At 44.7% G+C, this 15,777-nt stretch overlaps 1 protein-coding gene across 5 annotated transcripts in view; it reads right to left on the bottom strand.

Annotated features, from left to right (window-relative positions):
- The window catches only part of ABCA12 (ATP binding cassette subfamily A member 12), a 604,574-nt gene that overhangs the window by 98,589 nt on the left and 490,208 nt on the right, over positions 1 to 15,777 (bottom strand). For all 5 annotated transcript variants that reach the window (XM_033946149.1, XM_033946152.1, XM_033946153.1 and 2 more), the window contains 3 exons: positions 12,164 to 12,341; positions 7,869 to 7,984; positions 3,449 to 3,605 (listed from right to left, as the gene is read on the bottom strand). In XM_033946149.1, coding sequence (XP_033802040.1) covers positions 3,449 to 3,605; positions 7,869 to 7,984; positions 12,164 to 12,341 — 451 coding nt within the window. The remainder of the gene's footprint in view (positions 1 to 3,448; positions 3,606 to 7,868; positions 7,985 to 12,163; positions 12,342 to 15,777) is intronic.

Here is a 15,777-nt window from a genome sequence, read left to right as displayed (position 1 = left end):
ATGTGCTAGGTACGCCACTGCATATTGTAATCATATTGTAAACATATTGTAAAAAATAAAATTATTTTTCTACCTTTTGTTGTCTGATTACTTTATTATTCAAATCATGTTGGTTCCAGGCTCTGGTTTCTGTTTGTCTTATGTTAACTCACTTGCCAGGGTCTCCTACCCATCTGATGTTTTCTTCTTTCTCCATGCTCACCATTCATCTTCCATCATTGTAGCTTCCCTTCCATTGCCAAATCCAACATTTCTTTTTCTTTTCTACTGTCTACCATCTCTCACGCTCTCTTTTTTCCTGCCTTGTGCCCTGGGTCAAACCTCTCTATTCCCCTCCATGCAGCATCTGTCCCTTCCTCCCCTCCATTATCATATGCAACATTTCTTTCATCCCATGCACCATCTCTCCCTACCCTCCACTCTATAAAGGATTTCTCTCTCTCACCCATTTTTACTTCTCTTTTGCATCTCCCTCTTCTCTAGCCCATGTCCAACAATTCTTCCTCTCCCCCATGTGCAGCAGCTATCCATCCCTACCTCCGATCCCCCTGTGTAGCAGTTTTCCCTCCCTCCCATCCATCTGTGCAGCACCTCTGGATCTGACCAACATCCCCAATGTGAAATATGACATTCCTTCGGGCCTCCAATGGTGGCAGCAGCAGCGGTGACAGTGGACAACCGCTAGAAGCAGTGTCAAATGGGCTGTTTGTGACATGCTCCGCTAGGCTTCTGTCTGCTGTGTTATCAGTGGGAAGGTCCCAGTGACCAGGCCACAAGAAGCCTGTTCAGAGTTCTGGCTCCAATGGCAAGCCACCACCACCATTGCTGCTGCTTTAGAAGGCAGGCCCAGATGTATGTGAATTCTCTCTTTACCAGCAGCCTTAACTTGCTGCTCTGCCGGTGTCAGGGCTACCTCTCTGCCAGTCCCGCCTACTTCCTGCTTTTGCAAAGGCAGGACCTGGCAGAGAGGATAGCTGACATTAGCAGAGCAGCGAAGTTGCCAGATCATGATGCCAACTCCGGGAGCACCCCTTCATGGTCTGCTTCTGGAGCAGATCGCCCCTCCCTTGGAATGCCACTGCTCACCAGAACCCCATTACAGTCCTCTCCTGGTTCCATAAAGATGGTGAACTTTCTGATAGTTGGTACCCTCCCAGCAGGTCCCCCAAGGATCCCCACTATCGCTATTAGTGTTCGACCTCCTAATGTAATCCTTAGGATCCACCCTAGATCACACACAATAAAAACATTTCATGTATGCGGATGACAAAACGATCATGCTACCTGTAAAACTACACCCTCACCACTGTCAAAAAATGTTTCTGCATCATAGAAAACTGAGCCTCAACCCACCACCTCAAACTAAATAAGAAGAAAGCCAAATTCCTTTGGCCAGGACCCTCAACTAATCCATGCTACATTACAAGGATCACAGTAGATGACTTCCCATTAGAGCTACAATCCCAAATCTTATGAGTAGAAATTGACAACTGCCTATCCGTGAAAAACCATCACAATCTTTCCTTGTGATGAAAAAACTAAGTTCCATCATAAAATACTTCGAAACGGAGGCTTTCCAAAAATTTTAGTGCAATCCCTAGTTCTTTTTTGACTAGACTACTGAACATAACTCTAGTTCTTTGCTCTAAATTGTTACTAGCATGTCTAAAACTAGTTCAAAATGCAGCTATAAGACTCATATATGGACTATAGAAATTGGAACACCTACAGCCCTGCACTCTAGCTATGCTAAGGAAGTTCAGAAGTTTGACTTTGTGACTCTTAAGACAGGCAAATTTATATAGCATTGTTCAGAACTTCATATACATCCAAGGGATTTAAAGATAAGGTTCTAAGAGGAGCAAGAAAGTTGGGTTTTTACAGAGAGAATCTGTTCTTTATAGATAGAACATACAATGCTAATTGGAAGGTCATACAGAAGTTAGGATGTGTCTGCAGGATGCAGACCTTTTACTGACATGATTGATTTCTGAAAAGGTCAAAAGTGATTTAGAAAGAAAAAGTGAACACTGCCACCTGCTGGGTTTAAAACCTTAACATTAGAATGGACTTAACATTAAAATTAAAGATTTAAATGTAACATTGATGTAAAGCATTCTTGGAAAGGAAGTCATGTGATCGACTATGCCATTGTATTCTAAAACATGATAATTATTACAAATGATGTCACATAAGGTATAAATCTGTTTGTCCTTGCTTTCTCCCTTTGGAGAACACTGAAATTTTGATGGCATGGTATCGGCTCTCCCTAGGCATGTGAAGCATTAACAAACTTATTTGATTATTACATGTCTTTTTCTCATGTATATTATTTGAATTCACAGAACGGAGTCTCTAGTCCAGCTATGTTGGGAGAGAGATTCCATTCTGGCAATTCTTTTGGCCTCGCTGTTCAAGTCTTCCAGCCTGGCTTGAACAGTACTAATAAGTACAATTTTCCCTAAATGCAAGGGTGCGTAAGCATAGGCAGAATACATGTATTGCATGCCACACTTGGGTGCACTCATTTACACTGTTCATAAATGGGCATGCCAATGTGGGTCTATGCTCATATTCTATATTGATATTCGAGTGCCCACAGGCCACTATAGAATAGGTGTTCCATGCACAGCATTGAGGTGCCCAGTTATATAACTAATTAGATTGTAAGCCCTCTGAGGACACAAAAATACTTATAGTATCTGAATGTAACTCATATTGAGTTACTACTGCAAAAGGTGTGAGCTAAATCCTTCCTTTCAGCTGGAGCACTTATCCTGGTCTCTCCTCTCTTCATGCTGGGGAAACCACCCCACCAGCAGGTGGATGTCTTCCTCACTGATTGCAGGCTTTGAAAGCCTTCATATCAATGTCCCTGAACTTGCAACATCAGCACATATTGCATTTGTATACTTTTCACCAATAGATGTGTGCTTCTGGAGGATTGAAAGGATACATTTTATAAAACGTATAACCCTTTCCACACGCTTTATCAAATTTACTCCCCTTTTACAAAGCCACGCTGGTGACTATCACTTGGCAAAAGCCCCAAAGCCCTTTAAATCCCTATGGGCTTCGGGGTAGTTACCACAGTGGCCCGCTGCATCAGGCTTTGTATAAGTGGGGATTAGGTACACACATCTACCTTCTAATCTACAGGTATATAAAATTACCTCCTTTGTGTCTATAGGAAAAATGCTTCATATATCTGCTCCTATATCTAAGAATTTTATTTAATTTTTCACATTTCTATATTGCTGTTCTCCAGAAAAGAGCTCAGAGTGGTTTCCAGAGTAAACGATATAATACAACCAGAATATAAAATATAATCAAATACAATAGGATATAGGTTTCACTAAGTAGTTCACTATTCAGATCCCACCATGTCCTGTTTTCTGACCCTCCCCACAAAATACTGTTTGTGGGAACAGATTTTTATAGACATTACCTCACTGTTTCTTTGCCTGTAAAGTATATAAAGCACAACTGTGGGAATTATAGTAATAATGCCTATGAACAGGTTGATGGAGACATAGACTATGAAGGCCCTTCCTGAGTTCTTGAATGTTCCTGCTAGCAAATACATCCATGCAAAGGTTGAAAACCTATAAAACAAAAGAAACAAATAAAGGAAACTCATTTAATATAAAATATACTGTTAAGCCTTTCTTGGGCACTATGAAGTATATGGAGTATCTGCTCAAGCCTGATTCTTTGGGTGGCACTGGCTCTATGGCCTGAATTTCTACAAGTCTCTGTACTATGATACTTTGTGTGTCTAAGTGCTTTAAAAATGAGCCTTTTGGTGTTCTAGATACCCAAAATAAACATGCTTGAGATAAATTTGGATACACTACCTCCATTGTATGTGAACCTCTCTCATGCATATTTATTGTTGAAATCCTGAGAACCTGCTTGGCTAGGTGTGTTCTGAGGACTGAACTGAGAACAATTACTTCAAAGGAAGGCTTACCAAATATTGGTTGGCCACTGTCACCGCTGCTGCTGCCACCATTGGAGGCCCGAAAGAATGTCATATTTCACAGTGGGGATGTTGGTCAGATCCAGAGGTGCTGCACAGGTGGATGGGAGCAGTATCTTTCCCTCTTGTACCCTTCCCCTTGGGGTCTTGCATTTCTCTCTCCCTCTCTCCATTAGTCCAGCACCTCTCCTCTGTTTTCCTCCCCCTCTTTTTGGTTTGGTCTCTCTCTTCACTTCACCCCAGGTCTGGCATCTCCCTTTCCCTCTCTTACTCCTTCATCCTTCTCCCTCTGCACAAGCCTGCCTCCTGCCATGAAGGCACTCTTCCTCCTCCTCCCCGCTGCAAAGGCCTGCTCCCCCCGCGAAGGTCTGCTCCCCCGCGAAGGCCTGCATGTTCCCCCAGCTTCCCCGCACTTACTTTAAGCAGCCTGCAGGAATGCTGGTGCTATACAAATCCCAGAAGCTGCCCGTCATCCTCAGTGGCATGTTCTTTCTGCCGAAATCCTGCCCCTGATGTCAGATTTTTTTGATTCGATTCGATTTTGCTGCCTAATTGGGTGTTTTTTTTAAAACATCCTTGTGGGTTTATTTTATAGCCTCTTCACCCCCTTTGCTTTCTCCTAACCACACTGGCGCCATGGTATAAACAAACAAAAAAGACGTTTCCTCTCTCTGTTAAATCTTAGCTCACATTTGCGGTCTAACACCAGCTCTGGCAGTATACACATTTCAAATCTGACATATTGTAATCACAAAACAGAAAATAAAATTATTTTTTCTACCTTTTGTTGTCTGGTCATTATTCAAATCTTGTTGGTCCCAGGCTCTGGTTGTCTTCTGATAACTTGCTTGCCAGGGTCTCCTTTTTTCTTCTTTCTCCATGCTAACCATCCATCTTCCATCTCTGTCCTCCTCTTCCGTTTCCCTTCCCTCTCCCAGAGGTCTGGCATCTTTCCTTGTTTTTGTCTCCATCCAAAGATCTACCTTTTCTCAACTACCCTTTCATCAAGCATCTTTCCCTCCTTCCCCACCACCCCAGGTCCACCATCTCTCCCTTTCTGTTCCTTTCATCCCTAAATCCCATTGTCCACCATCTCTCTCTCTCTCCTCTGTTTTTAGACCCATTATTTCTTACCCCCCAAAGTCTGGCATATGCACGTCTCTTTGAACCTCCTTCCCTCCCTCTGTGTACTTCTACACCAGGGCCCCTCCCCTGAACGTCTGCACCCCCCTGAAGGCCTACACCCCACCCCTGAAGGTCTGCATGTCCCCCCTGAAAGCCTACACCCCACCCCTGAAGGCCAGCCTGTCTCCCCTGAAGGCCTACACCCCACCCCTAAAGGCCAGCCTGTCCCCCCCCTGAAGGCCTACACCCCACCCCTGAAGGCCTGCATGTTCCCCCTGAAGACCTACACCCCACCCCTGAAAGCCAACCTGTCCCCCCTGAATGCCTACACCCCACCCCTGAAGGGCTGCATGTTCCCCCCTGAAGGTCTGTACCCCCCCCGAAGGCATGTACCCCCCTCCCCGGAAGGCCTGCACCCCTCCACGAAGGACTACACCCCCCTCCCCCCGGAAGGCATTCCCCCCATCAATTTACCTAAATTCAGCAGCGTGCATAAGATCGCTGGCTCTAACGATCTTTGCAAGCTGCCGTACGTCGTCCAAGTTGTCTTCTCTCTGCCGCGGTCCCACCCCTTCTCTGACGTCAGAGCACTAGTAGGCAGTGAGGATCCCACCAGAGCAGGGGTAGGCAATTCCAGTCCTCAAGAGCCACAGGCAAGTCAGGTTTTCAGAATATGAGATGGATTTGCATGCACTGCCTCCCTGAGATACAAATCTATCTCGTGTATATTTATTGTGGATATCCTGAAAACCTGACCTGTCACTGGCTCTCGAGAACCGGAAATGCCTCCCCCTGCGCCAGAGCAAAAGGTGGCCAGGTCTTCACAATGATGTTCAGCACTTAACTTTCTATAGGACATTACATAAAGATAAGACTGCCCTTTATGTGGTCCTATTTATGAAGCGACTTTGTCTCCAGAATGCCTCCAAAATACCTTCATGACTAGCTGCGAATATTCAGCTTAGCTGGTTAAGTTGTAGCCGGCCCAAAAAATCCCTGGATATTAAATGTCGGTTGCCGGAAATAGCCCAGCATTGAATATCTAGGTTAAGCGCCAGTGTCAGGTGGATAACATACTGCCCAGCACCCGCTGAAAATCGCCTGATCGAACATATTCAGCAACACTCACAATTGAGTGCCACCGAAAATGTCCAGTTAACCCTGGACAAATAAGTTAACCAGCCAGGAGAACAGAGATACACATCCATAATGTCATCTTAATTATGCTTTAACTAGAACAGGGGTTCTAAAACCAGTCCTTGGGTCACATCCTGCAAGTCAGGTTTTCAGGATGCCCACAATGAATATGCATGCTTACAATAGAGGCTGTACGTGCAAATATATCTCATGCATATTGATGTGGATATCTTGAAAACCAGACTGGCTTGATGTGTCCTGAGGACTGGGTTATGAACACCTTAACTAGAATGATTTTCTAGGTTGGGATTCTTTACATTTAAAGGATTACAAAGCCAGGGCCATGATTACTAAATATTAGCATGTGCTAACATGCATTAGTTAATACGAGGTACTGCCATTGAGCCTATAAGAATGACAGGTGTGGCATCAGACAACACACGCTAATATTTTGTAAACATGTTGCACAGGGCTGTGGTTCTCAAATCGATCCCAGTCAGTCGGGTTTTCAGGAGATCCTTAATGTCATGAGAGAAATATGCATGTATTGGAGGCAGGGCATGCAGATCTCTGTAAGGAATATTCATTGTGGATATCTTGAAAACCTGGCTGGCTGGGGCCCCCCATGACAGGTTTGAGAACAACTGGCGCAAGGTATTTTTTTTCAACAATATTCTTAAAGGACAATCAAAATACTCATAATGACCTAGCAATTATGCTGCAGAATTCCTCTTAGTTGCTAAGCAAAACTACATACAGTGGAACCTTGGTTTACGAGCATAATTCGTTCCAGAAGCATGCTCGTAAACCAATTTACTCGTATATTAAAGTGAGTTTCCCCATAGGATGTAATTGAAACTCGCTTGATTCGTACCACCTCCTCCCCCTTCCCGTGGCCACCGGCGCTGTCCCCCCCATTCTGTGCGATCTGGCATACCCCCGCAATCCGGCATTCCCCCCCCGCTCGTGTCGCCCCCCCCATCATGATCTGGCATCCCCCACTCACCCACCCACCCAAACACATTCGCAGAGAGTGAGGACTATATGGCCTTGAACATGCGCAGATGCTCAAGGCCCAGCACAAGGAAGAGGGAAGATCTTTGGGCACCAGCATGTCCTGTGCGTTGGTGCTGGTGCCGGTGCCAGATGGGGGTAAGTGAATGTGTTTGGGTGGGTGAGTGGGGGATGCCAGATCGCAGCGGGGAGGGGGGCGACGCGAGCAGGGGGGGATGCCAGATTACGGGAGGGGGAGGGGGCGCTCATAAATCGAGTCAAGCTCGGTTTCCGAGCTGCCGATTTTGCAAATGTTTTGATCGTCTTGCAAAATACTCGCAAACCGGTGCACTTGTAAACCGAGGTTTGACTGTAATTCTATAGGCAATTTTGACTAGTCTTGGTTTCCATATAACTCCATATTAAACACATGAAGACATGTCATGCCTATTGGAAAACAGCACTACAGTACAATATAGTGCTCAGAGAGGAGTTAAACAACTAGAGAAAAACATCAAAGTATAATACAGAGTACACCATTCTCAAGACATTCAGGACGCAAGCTGACCAGAAGTACTAGCAAATATTTCAGACTGTTGCTGTGGATGGTTCACATATAGGAACTACTTACCCAAACAAGACAAGGAGAAGAAATACAGCTACTAAGTTCTGATGATCAAAGAAAGAAGGCATACGGAAAATTGCAATTATTCCTATTGAAAGTGCCACTGGTATCAAGTATAAGATCTATAAAACAGAGAAAAATAAAGGCAGATAAAGACCACATGACCTATCTACGCTATGTTTCCATGCCAAACAGTTTATAAAGTGAAATATTAGTAAGTTATCTTTGCCAATATCATCATATATCATAAAGATTTTTTTTGTTCAAATTACTTGGTTTAAGAAAGGGTAGATTATTTAAATAAACTTGATTGAGTTGTATTAATGAAGTAAAAAATAGTGGATCAGAGAAGTGTCAGAAATGTTGGCTATCTGGAATTCATTAAAACTTTTGACAGTTACACATAAAAGACTGGTACATAGTTTGGACTGTAGGAGAATGGATCATAAAGTTATAAATTATGTGAGGAACTGATTGGGCAGCAAGAACAATGGCAAATTAAGTCTGTATCCAGAGGTGTTAAAATGTGATATTTTTGGTTGTAATAATTGTTGCTATCTAATAGTATCTGTAAGCCACCTTGATTGAATTCAGAAGAGTACCGTAAAAATCCTATTAAATGCATATCCTTTGGATGGACGCTATAAATTGTGCAGGCGTTGTGAAATTATTTTATGAAATAGCCTCAAAATAGGTACCTTCTTGGCAGTGGCGTAGTAAGGAGGATGCGAGGGGTGCGGACTGCCCCAGGCACCGAGTCGGAGGGGGCGCTGGCTCCTCTCCGCCGTGCCTTGCCATGCTCGTGCCATCCCTCCCCCCCACTCCATATTATCTTCACTAGCGTGAGTAACTTCTGCCTGTTGCTCATGCCAGCCTGGTACCCCTCTGAATCAATTCCGGATCACAGGGCCAGGAAGTGATGTCAGAGGGAAATCCAATGCTGGTGCGAGAATCATGCTGCAGAAGCCACTCACGCTGCTGAAGATTTGGTGTTTTGGGGTATACCTGTGTCAGCATTATGCACCCTGCAGGTTGCACAAAATTCGATTGTACGGGCCTTATTCAGATTGGGAAAGTGTGAACATGTGACAGAATGCTATATAACATTGTACTGGTTGAGATTGGAATATCAGATCTGTTATAAATTGCTGTTGATGGTGGACCGGTGAGTCTGACCTCGGTACCGGGAAAGATGGTAGAGTCAATGATAAAGGACAGCATCATTGATCACCTTGATGGACACGGGCTGATGAGGACCAGTCAGCACGGTTTTAGCAAAGGCAGATCGTGTTTGACTAACTTGCTGCACTTCTTTGAGGGAGTAAACAGACAGATAGACAAGGGCGATCCGGTCGACATTATATATCTGGATTTTCAGAAGGTGTTCGACAAGGTTCCGCATGAACGACTACTTTGGAAAATTGCAAGCCATGGAATTGAGGGTGAAATACTCACGTGGATTAAAAACTGGCTGGAGCCTAGGAAACAGAGAGTGGGGGGTAAATGGACAATACTCGGACTGGAAGAGCGTCACCAGTGGGGCGTCGCAGGGCTCGGTGCTTGGACCCGTGCTCTTTAACATCTTTATAAATGATCTGGACATAAGTACGACGAGCGAGGTGATTAAATTTGCAGATGATACGAAGTTATTCAGAGTAGTAAAGATGCAGGAGGATTGCGAAGATCTGCAACGTGACATAATCAAGCTCGAGGAATGGGCATCGACATGGCAGATGAGGTTCAAAGTGGATAAGTGTAAGTGATGCATGTCGGAACACAAAAATCTCATGTACGAATACAGGATGTCCGGGGCAGTACTTGGAGAGACCTCCCAGGAAAAGGACAAGTCGATGAAGCCGTCCACACAATGTGCGGCGGCAGCAAAAAGGGCAAACAGAATGCTAGGAATGATAAAGAAGGGGATCACGAACAGATCAGAGAAGGTTATCATGCCACTGTACAGGGCCATGGTATGCCCTCACCTGGAGTACTGCGTCCAGCACTGGTCGCTGTACATGAAGAAGGACACAGTACTACTCGAAAGGGTCCAGAGAAGAGCGACTAAGATAGTTAAGGGGCTAGAGGAGCTGCCATACAGCAAAAGATTAGAAAAACTAGGCCTCTTCTCCCTCGAACAGAGGAGATTGAGAGGGGACATGATCGAAACATTCAATGTACTGAAGGGGATAGACTTAGTAGATAAGGACAGGTTATTCACCCTCTCCAAGGTAGGGAGAACAAGAGGGCACTCTCTAAAGTTGAAAGGAGATAGATTCCATACAAACGTAAGGAAGTTCTTCTTCACCCAGAGAATGGTAGAAAGCTGGAACGCTCTTCCAGAGGCTGTTATAGGGGAAAACACCCTCCAAGGATTCAAGACAAAGTTAGACAAGTTTCTGCTGAACAAGAACATGCGCTGGTAGGGCTAGTCTCAGTTAGGGTGCTGGTCTTAGACCAGAGTGCCGCCGCGTGAGTGGACTGCTGGGCATGATGGACCACTGGTCTGACTCAGCAGTGGCAATTCTTATGTTCTTATGACCTTTGTATACACAATCAGGCTCCAAAGTATTTAGTTAATAATATTCTGCCATACGTTCCGCAGTGTGAATTGCGTTCAGTAGTTTGGGCTGATCTTTTCATCCCTACAGTGAAGCAGCTGAGATTGAAAGTGTCTAGAGTCAGAATGTTTTCTTGTGTAGGTCCCCAAGCATGGAATAATCTTCCTCTCTATATATGTCAGCAGACAAATTTATGCAGTTTTAAAAAAATTGTTAAAAAGACATCTTTCCTGTAGGAATTGAGTATATATAATGCTATTTTTTTGGGTACTAATTGCTACATGATATTTTTATATTGTTTGAAAATATTGCTTTGTACGTAATTCTGTTTGTGTATGTATATTGATTGTTGTGACCCGCTTTGGGTAAGGCGAAAATCAAATAAATAAAACCATAAACTATTTAGAGGTACGTGGAGGTAGGGAGGGAGAACACTAGTGTGGAATGGGGGATGAGAAAGAGTAGGGGATGTAGAAGGAGTGGGGAGTGCAGGGGGGCACCACCGCCCAGGGCATTTCCTACCCTTACTACACCACTGCTCCTTGGATTTCCAACCTGCTCTAAAATGATCTTCTAAATCAGGGGTCTCCAAAGTCCCTCCTCGAGGGCTGAATCCAGCAAGGTGTTTGGGATTTCCCCAATGAATATGCATGAGATCTATGTGCATGTACTGCTTTCAATGCATATTCATTGGGGAAATCCCGAAAATCTGACTGGATTCAGTCTTCGAGGAGGGACTTTGGAGACTCCTGTTCTAATTGGTCAGTTGCTACAAATGAGGCATTCTTTGTGTAGGTCACTAGTGAGACCAAACATTTCACTGTGCTCAATCCCAGAAGCTGTATCTTCATAAGAACAGCCTTACTGGGTCAGACCAATGGTCCATCTAGCCCAATTTAGGCCAATCCAGATCACAAGTATCTGGCAAAAACCCAGTGGCTTCCCCTATGCTATAAGACCTACAGGATCTGAATGTTTGACTTGAGCTCCCAAGGAAAAGTCAAGAGTTAGATCAAACCATTTTATAGTAGAATGGGGGTGGGAGGGTATTGGAGAGTTATATGGAAAATTAATATCAGGGTGGAAGGGAAGGGGGAGGAGGGATTATTATTTTATGTAAAGACATTACTGATAAGATTTTCAAGTGATTTGTTAATTGTTGCTATAATTATTGTACACTTGTTGAAAGATGAAAAAATGAATAAAGAATTAAAAAAAAAAAAAAAAGAGTTAAATCAAACAAAAATAAATGAGAAGATAGAAGTGGTTGAGAAAAGGTCTAGTAGAATGCTCCGAGACCTGCAATATAAGGATTAGAAAGAGAAGCTTAGGACACTGAAAATTTATGTTGGAAGAAGGAAGAGTTGGGGGGGATATAACAAAAGCATTTATTTTAGTATAGGAAAGCAAACTTTTCCACTAAAAAAGAAGTTCAAGGGTAAAGGGCGTATAAAATATAATTGCAATGAGAAGACTCAGCAGATAAAACCAGAAATTTACAGAACAGGGCTTTCCAAACCTGTCTGAGGGTCCTCCACAGCCTGTCAGGTTTTCAGGATATCCACAAAAAATATGCATGAGACCCATTTGCATGTATTACTTATGCTATAAGCACATGGGTCTCGTGCATATTCTTGAAAACCTGGGCTCTGGAGTCCAGTTATGGGAAGTTTTGCATTGAATCTGGTCAGCCAAAAGACATTGTCATTCATGTTCTCACTGAGGTGGGTTCAGGCTGTTTACCATATCGTAGACGAAGTTTGTTATCCAGTAGCAGGTTGTGCTAACACCTGAGATGTGCTGCAGTCGTTTTGCTCCGGTGTGATGTTCCTTTATCACATAAATTACAAAACTGGCAGTCATAATGGAATAGCCAACAAGGATAGACAAGGCCACTACCAAATTCACCAGGACATTGATCCTAGGAAAAGGAAAGAGACAGGTAAGAAATAAGAGCAGATGTACATGAAAATAATTCTCAGCACCTTTGTGACCAGCTATTAGTCAAAACTAAAATTCCACAAAGCGTGTGATACACTCAGTTAGAAGATAAATAAGACTGGCTGAAAATGTAGACAAGTAAATACATCTAGAGTATTTCTGAGCACAGCCGTTGAATTGCCTCAGAGACCACAATATCTAAATATATATGAAAGATTGTTTAGTAAAAAATAGGTGTCAGAGAAATATCATTGCCTTCTGAAACATGGTCGATGTGATCACTCTACGCTGTTTTTTGTGTAAGCAGAAATAAAAGTTCCAAAAAGGATAAGCAATATTCAATTGCTTTTTATTTTCTTTCCTTGTTTTGTTATTTGATTTCTAGTAACTATTTTTGGAATTGCTATTGGTGCAGCATGTGGTGATTGTGGGGGTTATGTCCTGACATACTCATCATGGGCCCTCATTTTGCATAAGTATAAATATTTGCATTTCGGATTTACCGTACTTGTTCGTTGCCTTCACTAGATTAATGATAGGGGAGGAAGACAAAGTGACCCCCCACACACACCCATCCTGGAAGCTGTGAATTCAAAATCATGGCCCCTAGGCTAGATTAGACCATGCAGCAGCTGACCAAGCCCAGACATCAGCAACAGTGACACTATCAAATCACAAAAGAAAATCCAACATGATTAAACTGAGATGTGTCCTTGAAAAGTAAGATGTCCTTGGATCTGAACAATCTTTTATATTTCAAGCTGGCAATGTCAAAAACACAAAACTGCAACCCTCAAAGACAATCCATAGTCTATAACCCACCCCAAACCCCAGTACTCCACCAACCCAGAGTCCAAACAAACACAAGATCCAGAAAGCTAACCTTTCATGTGCTTGATTCCATCTACTATAATAAAACCCTAAGCGTGCATGCACACTCTTACCTGCATGTTCCGTGATCCCTGATCTGTAGGTCCGTGGCCGGCAAGATTGCGCATGTGTGCAAGAAGACACCAGGACTCCTCCTCCCGAGCCCCAGCCGCGCTGACCGGCTTCGGCCACGTGAGCCTCTCATGGAGGCCACCTTCCCGCCCAGCATAGATTGCGGCGGTGGCAGCAATGTCGGGAGCAAGCCAGTACCAGGGCGATTTGAGGCAGCTGTCGGATTGAGGCGCGAGCGGTGGCTGTCGGCATGTGCAGACTGCAGCGGCTTGAGGCAGCTGCACGTGCAAAGCATGGATGGCAGCGGTGGCAGCGATGCCAGGACCGGGCCAGTACCAGAGCAACTTGAGGCGGCTGTCGGATTGAGGCACGCGTGGCGGCTATCGGCACGTGCAAGCTGTGGCAGCTTGAGGTGGCTGTCGGTGCATGCAAGCATGGATGGCGGCGGTGGCAGCGATGCCGGGAGCAAGCAAGTACCAGGATGACTTGAGGCAGCTGTTGGATTGAAGCGCGCGTGGCGGCTGTCAACACGTGCAGGCCACGGCAGCTTGAGGCGGCTGTCGGCGCGTGCAGGCAGTTGAACTGTGGTGAAAGGCGTCATGCGGGTGCTGACAGGACAGGAGGACAGACGCAAACGGAACGGAAGTCGGATGCTGGACAGGGAGAGCAAGCAAGGGGTGCTGCTGGACAGGGAGAGCAAGAAAAAAGGTACTGCTGGACAGGGGGGGAGGAAAGAGATGCTGCTGGACGGGGAGGGGGGGATGTAACAGGAAGGGAGGCCTACTGCTAGACAGTACTGATTGTCCATCATGAATGATGGCTCCCAGCAGAGAAGCCAAAGGCCCCAGCACACATGCACGTACGTTCAGATGACATCACTCTTTCCTCCTTACTCCTAGGCCAGTTTCCATCATGTACTCTTCGCGCATGTCTTCCTATATTGGACATCCCTAAGGGCCTGTTATACTAAGCCGCGCTGGTGGCTGCTGCACGGCAACAGCCCCGAAGCCCTTTAAAACTCTATGGGCTTCAGGGCCATTACTGTGCGGCTTTGTAAAACAAGCCCTAAATGGGTTAGCAAAACTGTGGTAAAATATAACATTTTACTGCAGCTTAAATTATCACTGGAATCATTAATCTGTGGTAACTTAGTACTGGTACAAGTTTCTTTAGCAAAAATCCTTGGGACCAGGCATATTTCGGATTTTGGAATTTTTAGGATTCTGGAATTGTAATCTTAAGTCAGAAAAAAAACAGATCATAAGACATAAAATCGCCACCCATAAAATGTATTTATTTATTTGATTTTTCTTGCCCATTCAGCCTGAGTGGAATCTGTTGCCATTTTTCCAGCCCTCTGAATTGAATAGCACAGAGAACAGGAGATACACATACACCTGTGTTGGTTTCAGCGTGTGTCACATCAGGGAAATTGACTACTTCTGGTTTATGCCAAATTTTGATTGTCAGAGCTTTTGGGGTTTCAGAATTTTGATTAAAGAATTTTTTACTGTAACTCCTACAGTAAATGAATATTGCAACTTGCGATTAACTGCATAAACTGCATTATTTTTCCTATTGGCAACAGGGCCAGTGGTAGAAGTGTTGAACACACTCTCCTCCTTCCTGAATTGATCTCCCAGTCCCCTCCCCATCCTTCCCCAAAACATCCCTACCTCCCAGAATCCAGATTGATCTCATATTTGATTTCAACTGTAATGAAACCTTCCAGGTCATGATTTAATTTTGAATGCAGATAAATCATTGGCTATGTGACTATCAGATAAACGTAGATCTCTTATTGGCAAGCCAACTCTATGGCGTAAATTGCTTCCACTGGTTGATGACATCATTACTCTGGGGTTTCGCTTATAAAGCTGTATCAGGGAATCGGGACATGCTGCACTCAAATATATGGCCCCAGAATTTGTGCCCCTACCCAAAGCTGACCCAGGCATTCTCTCTCTCTCTCTTTCCTTCCTCCTTTCAAGGATCTCTCTCCCTCTATTCTCTCCACCCAAGGCAGTTTCTCCCTCCCATTCTTTCTATGCAAGGCACTCTCATTTTCCTCCTCAGAAACATCACGGCAGATAAAGGCCAAATGGCCCATCTAGTCTGCCCTTCTTCATTGACGCTTCATCCCTCCTCTCTGCCTTCCCCATAGTTCACCTGCTCTATGTGGACCAGCAGCCCCTGTAACTCTCCTGTTGCCACAGACCAAGTGGCTTCAGTGGTGTAGTAAGGGGGGGGAGGTCCACCTCGGGTGCCATCTTGGTGAGGGCGCAGGCACCCGTCCTCCTCTCCACCCACCCTACCCCGCTCCTCCCCACCCCCCTACTGCTGTGCGTGCATACTGCTTTCCTTCCTCCGTACCTCTGTATCATTCCTGGTACAAGCAGCAACCCCCAACCTGCTGTTGTGCTAGCTTTGGCTCTTCCTCTGATGTCACTTCCTGGACCTGCGCCTAGGAAGTG

Source organism: Geotrypetes seraphini, chromosome 5 (assembly GCF_902459505.1).
Source record: "Geotrypetes seraphini chromosome 5, aGeoSer1.1, whole genome shotgun sequence".
In the NCBI taxonomy this organism is placed as follows: Eukaryota; Metazoa; Chordata; class Amphibia; order Gymnophiona; family Dermophiidae; genus Geotrypetes; species Geotrypetes seraphini.
The sequence above is the reverse complement of the archived record's forward strand: the minus strand, read 5'-3'. Positions and strand labels throughout refer to the sequence as shown.